Genomic DNA, 22,941 nt, shown 5'->3' on the forward strand with positions numbered 1-22,941 from the left:
TGTGTGTGTGTGATAATCTCAGAAAAATACAAGCTACAGAAAATCTTTCTGTGAATTTTTTCCAAGTTCTTGTTCTTACATTGATAGAGTAGATCACCATAAAAGAAATTATCAGGACATCCACACAAAAAATCTTCACACTTTATTTGGTCAATATGGCCACTGTCTCGGTATATAAGACATCCTCCTGAAAATACACAAGATATTTATAAATACCGTCTTAATGAGGTACCGATCAATAATTTAATTATCAAAATATTTTCAATTATACGACTGCATGTAGTTTTGATCGATGTGGTTTTCAAAAATGTTGATAAATGATTTAAATTTAAAATCTTATTCATCAGACTGAGGTATATAAAAGGGCAAAATAGTATTTCTATATTTTTTTTAAATATCCCTAAACAAATGCTGCTAGCTCTGAAAGGTAGCGACTTTTAAAAAGTATGTGCCATCCTTTGAAAAATTGGCATTTATTAATTAGTTTTCATTGACTTGCAAACACATAGACATTGTTCTTTGTGAAGATATTTTTTTGTTATAAGAAACCGAAGCAGCTCACCTTTTAGAAAGAGCTTCTTTGGGTAACAAAGCTCCACATAATAAGTTAAGTTACTGTTGGGTACACAGTGATACGGGTGTGTTTTGTTGCATCCAATTTGACTGGAGGCCGTCTTCCAGCCTTCTTCATTTGATGGACATCTCTGAACTTGATTGACGGAAATACAGACTCCCAGAGATATTTCAATCTAATAATGCATGAAGACACTGAGAAAAATTAGAAATTGTAATTTTGATTTACATTTATGTCAAATTTTGCAGAAGAGATTAAAAAAAATGTTTAACCTTTGAAAATATACACAAAGATGAAAATTTTTTAAGGTTTTGTACTGATATACATGCAGATCAATTCATAATGTATTTTATCTACTCTTTAATATCGCAATGATATATGAATCACAAAGGATAGATACATATTACAATAGACAATCATAAGCCGTATCATCCCAAGTTAATAATGACACATTCTATTGGTCAATTACTGAATGGAAGCTATTAGCAGTATCACATGAAATGCAAGAATATCACCAGCTGACCTCCATTGTAAAATTACCTGTAACGCCATCCTAATGCTAAGTTGAAATAAAAAATATTTTCAGTTCAGTTTAAAAACTTCAAATAAAATATAGAAATTAGAAAGCTCTTATTTTTGGTGTCAATTAGGTGGTTATGGTGTAAAAAAAATGTAAGCATTTTAAAATTAACAATTCAGAAATTGCTGAAATTGAATATAAATTTCAGATAAGTACAGCTAAATGACTTGATAGAAAATGTATTCGTTATCTTGATTTTATATTTGAAAGCCTTCAGTCTCTTTTTATGAAAACTTTCACATAGCTAGGTGCTCATTTTTAATGTAATCAAACAAATGTGTGTTTTGTCAGTTTATTTTTTCTTGTACCATTTCAAAAGCCGGTTTTAAATTCACAGAAGAAACACGCTAAACTAATAATCCAACATATGAAAAAACACGTACTTAGTAATAGAAATTTATAAAAATGTCGTTAAGGTACTCCTAGTATTAAAGAGTAGGAAACTCAATATGCAGTTTGATAATACGTGTTGTTTATATTTTCAATGATTATTCGGTGTAAAACTTACTTTTATTTGTTCAAATATATGAATAATAAAACACTTACATATCCAATTATGAACACATCAAACCAGTTCATTGTCTATTCGTATATACGGTATTTTTCTACTTCTCTCAATCTATAAATACAAATAGATATTTTAAACAAGGTCTTTCGTTGATTTTTTTTTTACAATGTTATGTGCAAAAGATAATATTGCGCATAATGAAATAATTTGCAATGATCTGGTACCATGCTGACGTTGATTATTCTGTATTTCTATTATTTCCAATTCATTAAATGTCGCGTGACAGCAAATATATACATGTATATATATAATATTGTAAATTAGAAAGGTGTTTTTTTTTTTTCGTCTTATCTTATATACTCTAAACGTCTCAAATAAATTGGAATAAAAAAGTTTCAGGGAGTTAATGTTTTTGCGAGATGCTCAATCAATAGGATTAAAGGAAAACAGCAGGCACAGGGGGTTCAAAGAGGAGGGGGACAGACTAAATGAGTAAAATATACATAAAGTAAATAATAAAACTAGAGAAAAGAACGGTGATAAACAATTAATTAATCACCTTTCCATCCTCTTGTTATACTACTTTGTGTGATCAAAATGCTTTTTAAACTGTTAAACACATTAATCAGAGAGTAAACAAAGATCTATTTCGTACAGATACCGTTAAACTAGGGTCGCGGTCGATTAAGTATTTAGTATGTTCGCTCATTGCATTGGAAAGTATAGTTACTGGGTGTTTAATTATGATTAGAGTAGTGTAACATCATTTGTAGATTATATAAATGTTTACGATTTATTAATCATTTATATTACTTACTGCATTATATGATATCCTTTCTTATTGTGAAGGAATAAAATTCTGACATGTATATACATGTTTGCTGGCGACGCAAGAGAATATAGATAATATATCGATAAGGCCGTTCAAGGATTTCCCTGTACTATATATATAGCTTGATGAGGTTACACTTGGGGAGACTAAGACAAAAATATGCGATAGAATTTGAAAGGTAATGCTTTCACATTGAAAACAATTTGATTTCATTGTGAACTGATTAACATTACAATATACTCTAATAATCAATATTTTCTATTACATTGTAAAAAAATCTTTAACGATAGACAATTCCTCAAATCTCGGTACATTCCTTCCGTACAAGACGGTACCTCTTAAAGGCACGTTCTTCAGTTTTAAAAGTTCATGGTGAAAAGTGTCTGGTCATATTCTAATGGAGTTTTTAAACTGAAATACATTAGGTTTTGAATATATACAGAACAAATTCTTTTGGATATTTTTGGCCTGCTGGGACGAAAACTGTTTGTAATTTTTAATGCAGAACTGTATGAGGCAATTATCGTTCTTAAAATATTGCCCTGTTAGTTTTATTTGTTGATTTACCAGAAATAGCTCGATTCTATAGCAAAAGTCAAAATTGTTTATGGCTAAACAAGCAATTCTTTAAACTTAAAACTTTGAAGAATACGGCCTTTAATGAGAAATATTCAGTATATGTTGGGAATCAGCTACATAGTGGTAAGTATATTAGAGGTGGTTCAAATGGAGAACGAGGCCGAATTTTTTCTTACTTAAAATAAGTATAGAACTGAAAGTAATGCAATCAATCATGATTCAAACAATTAAGTGTGTCGGAGGAAGTTATAATGATTATGATTCACCCCTCGGTTCCTTGAACTTAAATTTGCCAACAAAAGAGAAAATGTTGGGATCATTAATAACATTCTTAATTGTAAAAAAAGTTCCGTTTTGCATTCCAACATATTTCGAGATGAAAACTACACCATGCATTTCCTTCAGATATTCCCAAACTGTTGCTTGTAAACTTTTTAATTATAAGCAAACCCTACAGTGCCTTGATATTGAACATCTAAAACAAAATCCTCTGGAGTGTTCTTTCAAATACAGTCTCCCTGGTCTCGTCATTACCGGTTATGCTAATATAGTTGCAAGTGACAACCTAAAAGCAATCATCTTAAAAGGTTCTAAATATACAGGGAAGCTTTTAATTCTACGTCTGAAAATCCAACTTATACTCACAGTTCTATCATAACCGTGTCAACCTCATTCTGAATTCCAGTCTATGAACCTTCTAAATCTCAAACACCGGAATATTTGAGAGTCCCGAATGACACTGGGCCGATCATGCGTTTACTTGTAAACCCGAGACCTTATACTGGGCAAGTGAGAGGACAGTCCAAGCGGAACAACGCTTTCAATCCCTGAGCTTGGTCGGAAAGCCCCAAGTCAAATTTTTATTTATGCGAAATGACTCTTGGATATTAAAATTTGAGGACCTTCCTGACCAAAGCGTCTCAGGGTTTTGGGGATTGGCTCTGTAACCCAACCTGTATAAAATACAACAGGATACAGACACAATCTGGGCCACCACTCTTTATTTTTCTTTATTGAACAATCTATCTTAAATATTTATAATTACAATAGATAATGTCACAATACACAATATACTAACATTATAATAAACATTACTATTTATAATATTAAAAAATTTAACCTGTACATGAAATAAGCCATCCGAAAATACAATAATTTTACAAAACGAGCAAGTCTACAAAATTATCTTACCTGTATAGCGTATAAAATGCAACAGGAGACAGACACAATCTGATTCATCACTATAGACTGTGTCCGTCCCCGCCGCGTTTTGTTCGCCTGTCTACCCTCCGTATCTCACCATATTTGTTATTCCTTCAAAATTTGCAATAATGACTTTAAATTTCAATTTGAATTTTAGTTGAAATTATTCTGTCCTCCAACACTCTTCAATTCCCTAATACACTTTAAAAATCACATCCAATCTTTTGGAAGGTCATGTGTTCGAATCACGGCTGCAACTGATTTAAGTCGATAAAACATAGGTAGCAACTGTTCCTTCGCCAAGCGCTCGGCACTTTGAAGTGAAAGTTGCGAGACCGAGGCTCCGTGTCACGGTATTCTTTGACACGATAAAGAACCCCCACCCTTCTCAAATGCCCTGAGTGCCGAGTAAAGGTCTAATTTTGAAGCCCTTCACCAGTACCTGTATATGGTGTCGTCTCTATATGAGTAAAAAATTCTCGAACATACAATCAATCCAATTTTTTGAATAATCTTTAAATTCTCTCTGCCGTAGCGAATTTATACCAACAAATGACATCGGGTCACTTAAATACTATTGGTTGCTTCTTCATCCTAACCAAATATATCTTCTGTTAAACAAGTTACAACATGCGTATGCCAATGAATCATTTTCTTGGAAGCGCACAGGTGAAAAGTTCAAACCCTTGTGGCCAGCATCTATGTTTATTTTAATCTCAAGAGATCGCCTTCGTTATATCTCTTAGCCAAAGACACAAAAATATGTTATATTCTTATTTTATATAATTTTTGATATGATAGTTCACTTTCTAAAGATGAAATTTTTCAAAAATTACATTTCAGTCTTCAATACCTTTATCATTTAAGTCAACCAAGGTGAGTTTGATGTACCCGACCTAGACTGGATTCCTAAACTTCATTAAAAAAAACCTTACAAAAATAGATACATTGTAGGGTCTAGCAAATGCTCTACCAATCCCGTATCTTTATTCCTCACAAAAATATTAACTACTGTAAAGGAGAAACTTTAGACGTACTGTCTGCAGCATATTTTAAAAGTGGTGTAAATCAGATGTGAATTTTCAAAAAACTCCAAAGAACTTTAGGAAAATCCCAAATCACATTTTTTCAAAAGTCAGTAACATCAAAATGTATGACTGTTGTATATTTTATACAACCATTCCTCACAATAAATTAATCAAAAACTTGATTTTTGATATCATAGACAACTGCTTCTTCAAAAAAAACGGAACTCGGACATGTTTTTATATTTCTGTGAAGCAGAATTTATTGAAAAACCTCTACGTGAAAAGAAGAAAACACTTGTCGTGGACTTTAACTCGACATTTAGATATATCGACGACCTTTTATCCATTAACAATAGTTACTTCTATTCATGTCGACTCTATGTATCCCAATGAACTCAAAATAAAGTACACCTTAGATTCTGTCATATCTGTTTCATATTTGGATGTTTCACTGATTATAGACGATAAGGGCCAACTAACAACTAAACTGTATAACAAACGAGATAACCCTAATGAAAATTTCATAGTTAACTATAGTAAATACTTTGATACTTTGATTTAGTAGGGAACTTAAATCAAGAATATTTTTTTTTGAGAGTAAGATCCTCTATACTTCTAAAATTCTATTCCGAGTCGATATACATGTATAAATGGAAGTAGCTATTGTTAATTGATAAAACGTTGTCAATCTATCTGAATGTCCAGTTGAAAGCCATAGCGTGTGTGTTTTCTTCTCATGTAGAAGTTTTTGGAAAAAAATTCTGCTTCATAGGAATATAAAAACAGGTTGGCTAATAAAGGAGAACAATTAGTACCTATCGGAATAACTTAGTAAATGAGAGCACCTGCATGGTTATGATTCTGTTTAATTGGAAGCTAGTTTTTTTTATTTTCTGATTCTTAACGAAACACAATATACTGCTTTAAAGTTTTTTTAAATAGTCATGTTTTTCTATAGTTTCTTGTTTATTTCTTTTCTTCAAATTAATAACAGTCTAGTTTTGAAGGATTTCAATACTGCAAGAACAATAGATTGACATCACAGTAATGGTTAAATTTGTAATTTTATTTACATTTTACATTCAATTTATAATATTCATTCAATTTCACCCAACCACAAAATATTGACAAATTTTCTACACTTTATTTCCTCGCTTTAGTTTAAAGAAGTGCCATCTGACTTCTATTATAACTCCTCATCCTCTAAAATTCAAATGAAGGTTAATTTACATTTCAATTCAATTCAAAGAAATCTTAAAAAGTCAATATTTCATGTAAATTAGGGATGTCAAAATATTTATTTTCCTTAGTCGATTATTCGAACGATAGTCGAATATTCGGAACACTTTCTAAAAAAAAAAAAAAATATTTCAAACTTCACTGGTACATGACGTATCTATAATTCAAAAACCCTTTTACTTAAATATATTCAAAAAGTGTCATCAAAATTAATGCAACGTAACGCGCGGATACCATGATTATATGAAATAAATTTAGAAACCTAATTCTCAAAAATGTATGATTTCCCCGTCAATAGAAATCAGTAATCGGTCTGTACACGCAGTTAGTTTTTATTTTAGTAAGCATGTATTCATCAACATGTGTGTATATAATGCATAATATATAATAATTATTGAGAATTTTCTTGATAGACATCAACCATTCTTTCAATTTATATCACTTCTTCTAAGTATGGCATATAATAATATAGATTTTTCTAATGGCTCCAGTGGGAATTTTCATGTTATTAGTTTTTAAAGAGGATAGGCAAGAAATAGCATTAAACTATGCACATGCATGCTATGTAAATTGTCAAGGCCGTATCATTTGCAGTTACAGTTGAGAAAAGGTAAAGTTGGGACCAGGCCCGTTGAATGCGGGGGGGGGGGGGGGACTTTTTTCTGAGTATAGTATTTTGTTAGTAAATTTTAATTTAGATCAAAGCCTCATTAATATTGGAAATTTATACTGTTTTTTAAATTACATTTAAAGAAAAATGAAAGATTACGAGATGATCAAAAACTTACTATATTTATTTTTCGGGTTTCTGGCGAATAAGCATACTTGTATAAAATAATTTACCATAGTATAACAACTGCAGTGAAATTACAATAAAATTAAAACAATAACTACCAAACCGGAGAAAAAATATTTTAGAGAGAGGGAGAGAGAGAGAAATGGGGAAAATCTAGACTTTTTAAGTGATAAAAAAATCAAACAAAAAGGAGTTTATAAATGAGTTAATGAGTGAATAAATAAATAGATAAATAAATAAATATAAATAAATAAATAAATAAATAAATAAATAAATAAATAAATAAATAAATAAATAAAACTTGTACATTCAACGATATAACTTTGATTTAAAGTAATTGTTAAATCATATGATTAAAATGTATAGATATTTATGATGTTAAATACAAGTAAGGAAATCTTTGAGACCAATTTTCTTTTTCCAAACAATAACTGCTCCCTTGCATGACGTCAGGAACTTTTTAGCCACTCGCAAAGCTTTTCTTGAACCGTATCATCCGGGCACTGTTCACTAGGATTTAGCCGCGTGGGGAGGTCGCCATATTTACTGTAACGAAGGTGGGCTACATGTCACAAAAATATTTAAATACCAATTCAAATCAGCCTTGTTTCCAAATGTAATACATGTTATGATTAATTATGTTTAATTCCAGGCTTGTTGACGATTGACAATGGAGAATACTGAGGGTATTCCGTTGCGACGGCCGTTTGATCCAGCCGCTCACGAACTGGATGCGAGTTTCCGACTCACAAAATTTGCTGACCTGAAGGGATGAGGGTGTAAAGTCCCTCAAGAGGCCTTGGAGAAGCTTCTTGAGGGACTCCAACAGGACAGCAATGCCCAAGAGTCGGAGCAGTCGCAATTCCAGTACATGGCGGCCGCACCAAGAATTGGTAAGTTTATTAAAATAATTAAAATGCAACATTTTCTATAGCGACAATGTGTTGTGAAAAGTGTCAGTTCCGAAAGCTGTTTTCATCGATTGTGGACGTGACAAGCAGTTTTGATCCACTTGTCATATTGATGTTATATTTTCAATTGCAATTATACTTTAAAATGATGAAGGAATAACGAAAATATAAAAGTTTTTGGACTTTTCATTGAGACCCCTCTGGTTCTCAAGTTCTGAAAATGGCGGCTTTTCGAGCACTGAGATAGTCACGTGATGTATGGTTCCGGAATACTGCAGTATATAAACATGATTAAGATGTTTCTTTTCTTTTTTTAAAAATAAATATCTGTCTTTTTTCTTTGTTGTTTATTATTATTTTTATTTATTTATTTACAGTTCTGGAATCAAACTCTTTGGCCAGTTTGATAGTTTTTTTTAATGTTCATTATGTATTATGCAAAAGAAAAAAAATAATTAAATAATCCTTTTTTTTTTCAAGGCATTGGTATGGATGCATCAGTTACTCCCCTAAGACATGGTGGTTTGTCTTTGGTTCAAACAACAGATTTTTTCTACCCACTAGTGGACGATCCTTATATGATGGTTTGTAATTGGCGGTTTTTAAAATAGGGAGGGGAGAATAATGATACTAATTCTTGCAAAAACTTTTATTCACAATTTTTAGGAAATAAATGCATTGATTAAGGATTTACTGCAAAATGTGAAACTTCTCAATGGAGGGAAAAAAACACCTTGCAGGATTAAAAAAAAAACAAACAAACAAAAATGCTTGGAGAATTTTATTAATTTAATTAAGTCCAAGTCCTATAAAACCAAGGACTGTGAAGTAATGATAAACTCTTTACTAATAAAGTCTATTAAAGTAAAATGCTTTTATTTGTGCCACACTAGGGAAAGATTGCTTGTGCCAATGTGCTGAGTGATTTGTATGCTATGGGTGTGACGGACACTGACAACATGTTAATGCTGCTTGGTGTTAGTAACAAAATGACAGAAAAAGAGCGAGACATTGTGGTTCCCATGATGATGCGAGGCTTTAAGGTATACAGTTAAAGCATGTGTCAATTTTATATATTCTATACAGTAGTATTGTGTTGTATGAAAACATAGACTTGATTCTGGCAGTTCTGCTCTTTGTTTTCAAAAGCAGAATGTGTCTGAAATTTAAGAAATCTTTTTTAAAAAAAAGAAACAAAATTTCTGCAAATGACCTTATCACTTCGGTGTTGTCTTTGTAGGTTGAAAAAATTCATGCTGGTTTATATCTAGATGAATTTAAGGTTTTTGATTAGCAAACTACTGTGGAATCGTTAGATATCGCAATGGTTCAATATTCATGGAATAGTTTTAAATTTGTAAATATAAACATAATGATACACATGCTCACTCTCTATATATAAAACCATCGAAAGGAATAAAGATTAAATGCATTGATTATGTATCTATAAGTGTTCCACTTTCTGATGATCAATATGCTCTATGTCATGCAAGTACATTAAGTATGGGTGTTAATAACCAAACTACCATGTAAAGGGTTCATTTTCATTGTGAAAGTTTTTAGGTTGATTTGTGAATTCTCTGAGTTCTGGTCATCGTACAGTGATTTCATCACTTGCGTGTAGGTATTAGGGTAGGATACAGGGCTCTCAACTGTCTGTAATTGGGGCCAATCAAGGGCCCCATTACTAATTAAAAAAAGTACCTTTTTTCCCAAATGAATGTGTTTATTTTCCCAAGTCATTTCTCCCAAAAATTAAAGTATATATAGTTGGATATATAATATTTCTTTTCTTTTAATATCGACGTGTTGTTGCAATCAATTTTTAATTTCTTCTTGTGTATATTATTCTTTACTTGTATGCCCTGAGGGGCCCCAAATTTGTATCAATAAATCTTATAATACCTAAACTTGCTATATATATTTTTTTGTATTGCAAAACAAAAGTTTAGTTGATAACAAAGACCAGAAACCTAATATATCACAATTTCAAAGTATAATGGTTATCCCAAAATTTCCCAAAAGGTCGCTATTTTCCCAATCTTTATGGCCCAGGCCCCATTCCCAAAAAGTGGTCTGAGAGCCCTGTTCAATTCATCAATGAAGTTCCTCTCAACATTTCCTTGTAATCATAATTTACGGCCTAATTCCAATGGCTGAAGCTTATCTGTATATGTGACAGATACAAATAAAGGTTGTGTATATTGGTCCTTTATTCAATGAAAGAGTCTGTGGGATGATAACCTGATACATGAAATCATCCCTTTTGTAGACACAATTGAATATAAGTCCAGATTTGTATTAAATGGCAGACATGTATTTTTGTGAAATGTTCACAACATGTAAAATGTTATTAATTTTTAGCTCACCTCAACGAAGTTGGGGGAGCTTATGTAATAACATCGGTGTCAGCATCGGAGTCCCAGGTTAAAGTTTTTGGAGCAGATTTCTTTTCAAGTACTTCTATGCCCTATATCAATCAGCGGTGCATGGAGGATGCTTCTAGTGTGTTTCATTGTACCAGTCAAGGTTTCAGTTGCGCAATTTCAGCTGAAGAATGACAAGGTTAATGTTTTTGGAGCAGGTTTAAGTTTTTGGAGCAGATCTCATTTCCAAGTAACTAAAAGCCCTATATTGACCAAAATTGCATGGATGATACATGTAAGGATGCACACTACTGGACTTGCTTCAGATGCTGAATCTGACCTACAACTTTATGAGGCAGTATCTGATAGATAGAATCTATATGTGTATGTTCATTATGTTTTTAGCTCACCTGAGCTGAAAGCTCAAGTGAGCTTTTCTGATCACATTTTGTCCGGCGTCCGTCTGTCTGTCCGTCTGTCTGTCCGTCTGTCTGTCCGTCTGTCTGTCTGTCTGTAAACTTTTCACATTTTCGACTTCTTCTCAAGAACCACTGGGCCAATTTCAACCAAACTTGCCACAAAGTATCCTTGGGTAAAGGGGATTCAAGTTTGTTCAAATGAAGGGCCACGCCCTCTTTCAAGGGGAGATAATTAGGAATTACTGAAAAAATAATGGCATCGTTTAAAAATCTTCTTCTCAAGAACCATAGGGCCAGGAAAGATGAAACTCATGTGGAAGCATCCTTAGGTAGTGTACATTCAAGTTTGTTCAAATCATGACCCCCGGGGGTAGGGCGGGGCCGCAATGGAGGATCAAAGTTTTACATAGAAATATATAGGAAAAATCTTTAAAAATCTTCTTCTCAAGAACAGCAAAGCCATGATGAGTCATATTTATATGGAAGTATCCTCAGGTAGTGTAGATTCAAGTTTGTTCAAATCATGACCCCCGGGGGTAGGGTGGGGCCACAATGGAGGATCAAAGTTTTACATAGAAATATATAGGAAAAATCTTTAAAAATCTTCTTCTCAAGAACAGCAAAGCCATGACGAGTCATATTTATGTGGAAGCATCCTCAGGTAGTGTAGATTCAAATTTGTTCAAATCATGACCCCCGGGGGTAGGGCGGGGACGCAATGGAGGATCAAAGTTTTACATAGAAATATATAGGAAAAATCTTTAAAAATCTTCTTCTGAAGAACAGCAAAGCCATGATGAGTCATATTTATATGGAAGCAATCTCAGGTAGTGTAGATTCAAATTTGTTCAAACCATGGCCCCCGGGGGTAGGGCGGGGCTGCAATGGAGGATCAAAGTTTTACATAGAAATATATAGGAAAAATCTTTAAAAATCTTCTTCTGAAGAACAGCAAAGCCATGATGAGTCATATTTATATGGAAGCATCCTCAGGTAGTGTAGATTCAAGTTTGTTCAAATCATGACCCCCGGGGGTAGGGCGGGGCCACAATGGAGGATCAAAGTTTTACATAGAAATATATAAGAAAAATCTTTAAAAATCTTCTTCTCAAGAACAGTAAGGCCATGAAGAGTCATATTTATATGGAAGCAATCTCAGGTAGTGTAGATTCAAATTTGTTCAAATCATGACCCCCGGGGGTAGGGCGGGGCCACAATGGAGGATCAAAGTTTTACATAGAAATATATAGGAAAAATCTTTAAAAATCTTCTTCTCAAGAACAGTAAAGCCATGAAGAGTCATATTTATATGGAAGCATCCTCAGGTAGTGTAGATTCAAGTTTGTTCAAATCATGACCCCCAGGGTAGGGTGGGTCCAATGGGGGATCGAAAGTTTTACATAAGAACATATAGAATAAAAATTTCTTCTCAAGAACAGAAAAGCTATGTTAGTCTAATTGATATGGAAGCATCCTCAGGTAATGTAGATTCAAGTTTGTTCAAATGATGACCCCAGAGATAGGGAGGAGCTACAATGGGGGATCAAATTTTTACAAAGAAGGAAATGGGAAAATTCTTTTAAAATCTTCTCAAGGACAACAAATTCATTTGTTATATTGACATGGAAGCATCATCAGGTAGTTTAAAATTCAAGCCCCCCCCCCCCCCCCCCCCCCCCCCCCCGTTCATTACTGAACTGATTTGTGCCTTAGTCTAGCCAATGTGCTCAGGTGAGCGATGTGGCCCATGGGCCTCTTGTCTTTGTTGCCCAATACTTTGCCAATAAAGGTATGGTACAAAATTATCATAAAATTGTCAAAAGTTATTTAAATATTTAAAATTCTTACAGATAAGTTTATTAAGTTATAAATTTAAGGATATAGTGATTTCACAACTAAGGGAAATAACTCTTAAAAATTTGTCGAAATTTAAGGGGAAAAAACAGTTGGCTACATTGACAGCTTCCCACTTGATATTTTAGTTTTGGTTAATTTCCTGTAGATTTAAATTGTAAATATAAGGAAACGATGCATTATTTCTTATCTAATGCATATGTTTTTTATGTCCCCTTCGAAGAAGGAAGGGCATATTGCTTTGCTGCTGTCTATCGGTCTGTCTGTCTGTCTGTCCACCAACAGTTTCCATTCATTTTCTTGGCAGAGGTTGCACATACTGAAATGAAATTTGGTATACAGATTTATCATAAGAATATCTAGGTCAAGTTCTGTTTTGGGTATGATTGAGTAATTTTTGACAGAGTTATGCCCCTTGGACTTATAAAATTCCAATTATTTTGGTGGGGGGCATAAGTTTTTCACAAACATCTCTTGTTTCACTCTATGTGAACCTTGAACATTTAAATTGAAGTATTTTGGATTTTAGGACTTGACAGAGGAAGCAGGCAGTTCAGTGACTGGAGGTCAGACGGTCATTAACCCATGGATGACCATAGGGGGCGTGGCTACCACAGTCTGTCAGTCAAACGAGTTCATCATGTAAGTGACTAATGGTTTAGTGAACAGGACGCTGCATTCTTTTCCATGTCAACTTTTATAGAGAATCAAATATAAATTCTTCTCTGAATCATATTTGAAGAGTAGAGAAAAATTGGAAATATATTGCAATAAACTGACTGCTTATGACTTCAAGATGACATACTGTACGTGTACATAAATTAGTGTATTCAAAATTTAGCGCAGTCACTGGGTATGGAGTTGTTGGCGAAATCATGAATTAGAGCTATACATGTCAGTGCTGTATATTGTATTTATAAATGATTTCTTAGTGGTATTTCATGAATTTGTGCATCATTGTCTGCTCCAAAGCCGCTAAAATATGAAGCCCGCCTTTTTAAGTACTTGTACAGTATATTTTGAGGTCATTTGGACAGAGGTTGGAACTTTGTATCATTGTATTTGAATATAAAGATAATGAGAGTTGTATACTGCAGGCCTGACAATGCTGTTGTGGGTGATGTCCTGGTTTTGACTAAACCTCTGGGTACACAGGTGGCTGTGAATGCTTACCAGTGGTTAGATCAACCAGAGAGGTGGAACCGAGTGAAACTGGTTGTGACAGAAGATGATGTGAGGAAGGCATACCAGAGAGCCATGTTTAGCATGTCAAGACTCAACAGAACAGGTAACGTTTGTCCTGAGAACGGATTTGATCTATTTTAAAAGTATGTCTCGAATACTTTCTGAATGTACTGATACGTGATTATGTGTGGTACCCTTTGCAATCTCTGATTAATAAAATAGAATAAATACAGTGTGTGTGTGTGTGTGGTTGGTACTGTCAATGTAAATCTGGTACTAGCATTGTTGGGAGTTGTGCCCATATCTTTAGTGTTACAGATATCTTAAGTAAAAGCTCCCCTATCAAAATACTGTTATGGGATAGCACTCAGTGGCTATCCCACTTCTGACGCTAAAAATTTTATGGTGTAATGGGGGGGGGGATTTCTGACACTAAAAATTTTATGGTGTAGTGGGGGGGATTGTAAATTCCACCCTTGTAAATTCTAGTTTGATTCACCCAGGCAAATATTGATATAAATTGAACTTTAGCAAAGGAAAGTAGCTGTACCAAAATTACACTGAATGAGTATTAAAATTTTGCAGCTAATGGCAGTTTAACAAATAATTAAATTTAAAAATTCAGATAAAAATCTAGCCAAAATTAGAAAACATTTTATACAAGAACGTGGAAAGGCTGGAGTCCCCGTTGAACAACGGAACCACCAACAGGGATTGGACTCCATTCCAAAGTAACAGAATCCAATGAAAACTAAGGGTATACCCATTCAAAGAAAATGGATAACCTTAACAGAAAATTTTTCTACATCAGTAAAACTCCTATTACTTATTCAGTAATACTGAATTCAATAAACCTGTTTACAATCCAAATACAGATAAAATATTAATTTACATGTAATGTAGCCATTGCTTGTTCTAAGTCCAGTTGATATGCATTTATAAGTGATTTACAGTATTTAACATCATACATGTTGAATGCAATTGATCAGCAATTTGAATTTTAGTTTCAACACAAGAACTCGCTTAAACTCAATAATACACAGAAACATGACTAATTCTGATACTATTTATAGAAATATACAAGCATTATCATTATTTCTCATTTAAAAACAAACATAATACTTTAAATGCATACATGTGTTTTTACATGTGCAGTTAAAATTAGGGTTCAAAACATTAGGCCATTCCAAGTTTTTTTCTATGTTTATTGTCCGCGGGTGGATTGCTCGAGGTTATGAAATTAAAAACAAACATGAATTCATATTGACAAATACAAATCTTTGAAATGCAATTCAAGGATTTTTGAGATCAACATCTTTCTTTTATGTGATGTACCAATTTTTTTATTTCAATAAACTAGTAGTTTGAAGATGCGAGGAGAATTCTCAAATGTTGAGGAGAAATTCAAGAATTGTACTTGAAATATTGTGTTGGGTGGATGCTAAACAAAGAAAAACTTGGAAAGGCCTTACAGTACAGTGATGCACATTTATAGGGAAGTGCAAGGGGAAAACAATTTTGGTTGGGTATAAAAGTAATTTGCCATATCCTTATGTTTACTGTTACTGTAACTATGCAGTCAGTGTTTAAAAAATAATTCATTTTAAAGGTTTATGTAAAACAGATTCTGATGTTTTATCTGATTAGCTATTAGGATATTTAAAATAATAAAGTAATAAAAATACATTTTGAATATTGCTATGATTTTACATATTCTTGTATGGAACATGACATCTTTCTTGAACTGCTACAAAAGGACTGCTATCCTGGTGAATCGATGTGAATTTTATATACCTGATTAACTCTGCAAGCTAGCCATTCATGAATGAGCATTCAGTCTGCCTTATTCACCCATCTTCTTTGGTGTGGCATGCCTCCTTAATGTGGAGAGAGATAATAAAAAATACAAAAAAACTTGTTTCTTTATATAGGTGTCTGTTTGACTTGCTTCTTTATAAATATAGGTGCCCGTTTGACTTGCTTTTTTATAAATATAGGTGCCCGTTTGACTTGCTTCTTTATAAATATAGGTGCCCGTTTGACTTGCTTCTTTATAAATATAGGTGCCCGTTTGATGCACAAGTACAATGCCCATGGTGCTACAGATGTGACAGGATTTGGCTTACTGGGTCATGCTAAAAACCTGGCTAAGATTCAAAAGAACGAGGTCAGTTTTGTTATCCACAATCTCCCCATCATAGCCAAGATGGCCTCCATCAGTAAGGCATGTGGAAACATGTTTGGGCTGCTCCAGGGACACTCTGCAGAAACTTCAGGTATGTATCAGATTATGAACTGTATATCGGTTATTGATAAAAAAAATTTTGTATAACAAACTTAATATTGTCATTTATAAATGTATCTACATTAATAATCTTACTAAATGACTCATGTTTGAATTTCTGTCAAATTATCTGATCAGATGTTTAATATGTACAAATTCCTGTTTCTGTGAACAGCAAGTACATAATCAATATGTACAAAAATTAACATTTCCTTGCATTAACAATAATCCACCAACCTTCCCAAAACCTCGGGTATTATCCATGGTTATCTTTGTTTACCATGAGGAAAAAAGTCCAAGGAAGCAAGATGATTAGTTGATTAAAGTAACAAGTATTGCTTGTATTGATTCAGTTAAATTATAAAGCACAGATATTAGACGTATATGAAGACTTGTTGCAGAATCAAATTCCTGTTGATTTACATTTAGAGAATATTTGTCTTGGCTGAGTAAATCACCATAGCGCTAGCTTTCCTACATGGTAATTGCATCTGGAGAACACAAACCAGATAATTCAAAATATTGGAGAGAAAAAGAAGACTTAAGATTTTAATTAAGATTTTGTAGCTTTCACATTGTTCAGGAATTGTTTGTTGTGCAGAAGTATTATATCATTCAAGCAGGACAAGCATTATGGTTAGTATTTTCTTTCCAGGTGGGTTATTAATGGCATTACCAAGGGAACAAGCTGCAGCATTTTGTAAGGATATAGAAAAACAAGAGGGCTACCAGTCATGGATTATAGGCATTGTAGAGAAGGGCAACCGCACAGCCAGAATTATTGACAAACCTCGAGTGATAGAAGTGCCGGCTAAGGACAGAGATGGGGAACTATGGTAGTGTCTGAAAATCATAAAGACTAATAGTTTACTGAATTATATACTTGGATAACAGAAAATCTCTCTTGGAAACTAAATTTGCTTATATTTTAATTGAAATTAAAAAAAAAAGATTCATGAAATAAGGTTAAGCTAAACAATATCAGAAAACTGATTTTTTTTTTTTGTTGAAGTTTGAAACAAAATCAATGTTTTGTATGATTTTTTTTTTCTTTTGTGAAAAATTTTGTTTGAAATATATTGTTGACTTTGTTATTGTTTTTAAAGTTCACAATTCTCATTTCTCAATCATGATCGTAATTAATCTTGAAAAATTAATTGTAAAAAGATCAATTATGTTAAGCTGTACCTAGCTGGAGGGTTTAGCTTCATCATTGTCACTTAAACGCTTGTAAATATTCTGATCTTATTCATGAAGCTGTTTGAAGAAAAAAACAGATGTTTAATCAACAGTGGAATATTTCTTGTATAGAATTTAGAATTTTTACAAGTGTGAAGTGAAGAAATCATTTAAAAATTGTTCACTCCCATTCTTCATCCATTCATAATAAAAAGTTATCATTGTACTTGAGTGTTTTATTTAAAAGGAATTATGTTGAAGGAGATTTTCATTTTCTTGGAAAAGGAAAAGTCTATAACATAATGAGCAATTACTTGGAGGATATGGACGAATAACTATAATAGAGGTCATTTTTGAGTTGTTTGTAGTTCTCTGTTTTTAGCAGGACCAAGCTTGATTTATTATATTATATTTATGGATGAATCTACACCAAAGTTTTATTTAATGGATTTTTAAGGCATCTCTTTTGAAATATGGTTTCAGCATGGAGAAGTTGATATTAGCTCTTAATTATTTTATGATTTTTATGCCCCGCCTTGAATATGGCCGGGGCATATAGTGTTTGTCATGTCCGTCTTTCTGTCCTTCTGTCCTTCCATCTGTCCTTCCGTCACACTTTGCATTTAGCTCTGTTCAAAGCTCAGTTTCAAAGAAACTATCCAAGATATTTTTAGCAAATTCATATGCTGATAGATATGAGAGCTATGCAACTGCATTAACATTTTTTGACCTTGACCTTTCCTTTGACCTTGACCTCACTTTTCTTAAATTAGTGTTTTGCTCAGTTTTAAAGATACTATTCAAGATAGTGTTATCAAACTTCATATGCTGATACATACTGATGAGAGCTATTCAACTGCATCAATATTTTTTACCTTGAACTTTCCTTTGACCTTGACCTCACTTTTCTTAAATAAGTTTTTAGCTCAGTTTTATACCATTCAAGACAGTGTTATCAAACTTCATATGCTGATACATACTGATGAGAGCTATTCAACTGCATCAACATTTTTTGACCTTGACCTTTCTTTTGACCTTGACCTCACTTTTCTTAAATTAGTGTTTAGCTCAGTTTTAATGAAACCATTCAAGATATTTTTAACAAACTTCATATGCTGATACATACTGATGAGATCTATTCAACTGCATCAATATTTTTTACCTTGAACTTTCCTTTGACCTTGACCTCACTTTTCTTAAATAAGTTTTAGCTCAGTTTTAAAGATACCATTCAAGACAGTGTTATCAAACTTCATATGCTGATACATACTGATGAGAGCTATTCAACTGCATCAACATTTTTTGACCTTGACCTTTCCTTTGACCTTGACCTCACTTTTCTTAAATTAGTGTCAAACTTTATATGCTGATACATACTGATGAGAGCTATTCAACTGCATCAATATTTTTTGACTTTGACCTTTCCTTTGACCTTGACCTCACTTTTCTTTAATTAGTGTTAAGCTTAGTTTTAAAACCATTCATAATATTTTTATCAAACTTCATATGCTTTTACATACCGTTGTAACCTTTCAACTGCATAAACAATTTTTTTTTACCTTGACCTTTCATTTGACCTTGTCCTCACTTTTCTTAAATTTGTGTCAAACTTCATATGCTGATACATACTAATGTAAGCTATTCAACTGCATCAATATTTTTTCACCTTGACCTTTCCTTTGACCTTGACCTCACTTTTCTCAATTTGTGTTAAAATGTTGCATTACTAATATACCCTCGGCGGGGCATTCATGTCCTATGGACATATTTCTATTTTTTCTCTATTTTCTGCCAGAGAAAATGTTTAAAAAATTTTGTGTTTCAAATTTCCTATTAAAAAATGCACAATATAAACATCAAATACAACATGTCAAGCAAATTGGGATAGGCATTTGAATATTTGTAATAAAAAAAATATTTACCAAAATAAAACGCATTTTATTCTTAACATTTTTTAAAAATATAGGTGAAATCTTCAAGAATGAAATATATGGAGATAACGAACAGTATTCAAGCTCAAACGTCCATTAAACAATTGCAAAATAGGTGCAGAGCAAACACGGACCTCCAAAACATCAGAGGTGGGATCAGGTGCCATGGAGGAGTGAGCATCCCCTGCCGACCGGTCACACCCGTCGTGTGCTCCTTGTCATGATCGGGAAATAGCGGAAATCCGTCGACAATTCAGTGTGTAAACAATGGCCTAACAATTAGTATGAAAAACGTCAGTCAGCATTTGACTCGATGGTAAATTGTATTTGCTGACAAGGTCATTGTATCGACCATAGAACTTACGAAATGATGACTTTAAACGAGACTGCTGATATTCTTGTTTCATCAACTTGTATGTCAATAATTTACCTTTTTTACAAATCACAAGTCAAAAAGATATATACACAATCATATTTTAAAAAGAAATTAAGATGGTTAGAGCGCTTGCGCTAGAGTCGCGGAGGAAGGAGTTGATCTTTACGTCGCGGGTTCGAATCCCAGTGTGGGACGTGGAGACCGATCCTTCGGATAAGAACCATGACCACGATTCCTGTAGATTACACGCCAAATACTCCCATCTTTGATAAAGATAGCCTTTCAGTAGGAGTTGTTTCTCTTATCACATCGTCAATGAAGTTAGATGCAACATTCGTGAGAATCTATTTGGATCTCCTGAAAACAAAATTTGGGGAGAGGTTATGACAAAAGGGTCATCATGCACTAAGGGCATGGACTAGGAAGGGTTACATAACCAGGAAAGAAAAAATGTATGGCTAGACGGGGAATCAGACCCTGAACCCCTGCATCACTAGTCAGGTACTCTACCAATTGAGCTACCTAGGCCAATATCCACCGCTAAACCAGTACATTCCCCCTTTTTAAATTGACTTTCGATCGAAAATACAACCTAAGTTCTTTTTGCCCCTTGTAGAACTTTCACTTGCAAGTCACCTGCAAGGGTTAGTCAACGGCACCAATTATGCAACAGGAAAGGAGAAAATATACGTAGTCAGGTCCTGTACCAAATAAGGTAACTAGGCCGACATTCACGGCTCAAACCATTACAATACCATCATGTACAAACCTTAATTATATAATGCAGTAATGAATCCTAACACAGGTTACTTACAACCAGGGGGTTTTACCACCGACGGGTCGCCCGCATAGCGCAGTGGTTAGAGCGTCTGCTCTAGAGTAAGGAGCTGATCCTTACGTCGCGGGTTCGAATCCACTGCGGAGACCGGTCCCTCGGATGAGACTGTATAAAACGAGGTCCCGCGTGTCACAGTAGGTGAATCCTCACTGCTCATTGGGCCTGAGTGCCGAGTATAGGTCTATATGGCAATATAATTTTGTTGGCTAGCTCACAGTACCTCCTAGTTTTTCTTCTTTGGTTGTGCAATGTTGTAATTCCATCAAATTAAAAAAAAAACAGAATTAAACGTTAACTTGATCTTTAACTCATCAGCATAACTCGCATACCAAAAATTAACTCAATATCTAGAAACGTTTAGAAAAAAAGTGCGGAAAACAACGGTGGCACAAACTGACAGACGAGGAAAAAACCTATAGAACTCGCCGGTCTCACCGATATAATGAATGGAAATGATGTTTTCTTTGAAGACGGCCGTTTCTTGAAGTTTACACCCACGTTTCTACTGAATGCGAGAGCGAGTGTTACTTTTTCCTTTTTTGTCACTCTCAATGCATTACTAGTATTCATTTTTTGACTCCGTCACGAGTTCTGAATCGATACCCTTTTAACCTCTCGATACACTCTCCTACTCGTGACAAATAGAAAAAGTTAACAAAATAGAGGTCCCTCTGACTAAAGAGTATGCAGATACTCCATGACACTTTTTATAGTCAGGTGTTGCAACCACTATTGAAATAACGACCGTCAGGACTTTACCGTTTGAAAGGAACTTAAAATGGATTTGTTAAACTGTCATAGTAAACAGTGATGCGTCTGTGACGGTAAATGTAGTCGTTCTGTACATAATGTCGCCGGCGACAATATGTACCTACTTACTTTACATATTGTCGTTCATCTGTATATACAGTGAAATTTCTCTAATCCGGATGTTGTGTATTCCGAAATCTTGCCTTACACGGTGTAAACTTTAAATCCCTTCCACTGAATTTAATTGTCAAAAATGTCTTATCTGGAATGGTGTCTTATCCGGCCAATTTTTTTTTTCGGGGGGGGGGGGGGGGGGGCGGCAGTGGTGTCCGGATTAAACAGGTATTGACAAGGGCGACAATATGTGCCGAGATGAGTCTTTTCTTCTAGCAGAAAGAGCGACAACATATACCTTTCATGTTGGCATATATTTTGGTCGACGGCAATGAATGCTGCGAACATTTGCATATTTTGTCGCCAAAAGTATTGTTTGAAGAATGTCATACTAAGGTGGATAGGAAGAGAGTGTTATCCTTGGTATTTTTACTAAAATATGTATCATGTTAATTGCAACATTCCCTCTTCACTGTGCAACTTCGCATTTAAATTGAAGCATTTTATTGCAACAGCTTCGCTAGAGTTGAAAATGACAACTTTGTGGTTAAAACATTGATTTTTCTTGTAGTGAATACCCATCCCATCTCATGAAAACTGCAAATGCAATTTTCGATTTGAATACCATTTTTGTGTAAACCCACACATGTCAATATACGCAGAGAAACTCAAAACTATCGCGCTATATATCGCGCTTCGTGCCACAAAACAACAATATGTACCGTCACGCATCCTTTTTGAGATGCACCAAGGTCTTTTATAGCTTGCGAGGACTTGACAATGAACAATAGACAGTTAGGTTGCACTCATCAGACATATCTCCTATATCAGTCGAACTTATTGTTTGGTTGTTGGTGGAAGAACTCAAATGTAGTCATGTGGTAGTTGCTAATAACTTAATGTAGTTTTATCGGCTATAATTTTTGAGATGTTTTTTACTCATCTAGTTAAGTAAAGTTTTTTTCACTTGAACTTTAATCAAGGTACATTGTAATTTAAAAAAGAGAGGGCAGGGGCCATTACGAATGGCCCTGCTGTTCTTCATCAGCAGATTTTTCCCCCATGTATTTCTATCTAAAACTTTGATTACCTGTTATATTCCAATCCTGCTACAAGGGAGCATGGTTTGAACAAATTTATTTGAAGCTATACTATCTGAGAATCATGCTTCAATACTTGTATGACTAATCATGGTTTTGCTGTCCTTGAGAAGATTTTTGCCAATATATTCCTTTGTAAAATTTTTATCAACTATGTAGCCCCACAGGGACCATGATTTGAACAAACTTAAAGTTTGATCGGCCATTGTGGTCCCAAGTTCTTCTTGTTACCAGGAGTGATCAACGGCACCATATTATGTAGCAGAAAGGTGAAAATGTATGGCTGGACCGAGAA

General features: G+C 34.0%; 1 protein-coding gene across 1 annotated transcript; it reads left to right on the forward strand.

The window, feature by feature from the left end:
• Positions 1–7,816: 7,816 nt before the first annotated feature.
• LOC133187364 (inactive selenide, water dikinase-like protein) lies at positions 7,817–17,763 on the forward strand. The gene is made up of 8 exons (XM_061322711.1): positions 7,817–7,896; positions 7,992–8,232; positions 8,731–8,834; positions 9,144–9,293; positions 13,419–13,531; positions 13,987–14,177; positions 16,138–16,350; positions 17,014–17,763. The coding sequence occupies exons 2-8, from the start codon at positions 8,211–8,213 to the stop codon at positions 17,196–17,198; spliced, it is 978 nt and encodes a 325-aa protein (XP_061178695.1). The 5' UTR covers positions 7,817–7,896; positions 7,992–8,210; the 3' UTR covers positions 17,199–17,763.
• Positions 17,764–22,941: the final 5,178 nt, after the last annotated feature.

This window comes from Saccostrea echinata, unplaced genomic scaffold, assembly GCF_033153115.1.
Source record: "Saccostrea echinata isolate AGI-Se365-2 ecotype Australia unplaced genomic scaffold, CSIRO_AGI_Sech_v1 ptg000015l, whole genome shotgun sequence".
NCBI lineage: Eukaryota > Metazoa > Mollusca > Bivalvia > Ostreida > Ostreidae > Saccostrea > Saccostrea echinata.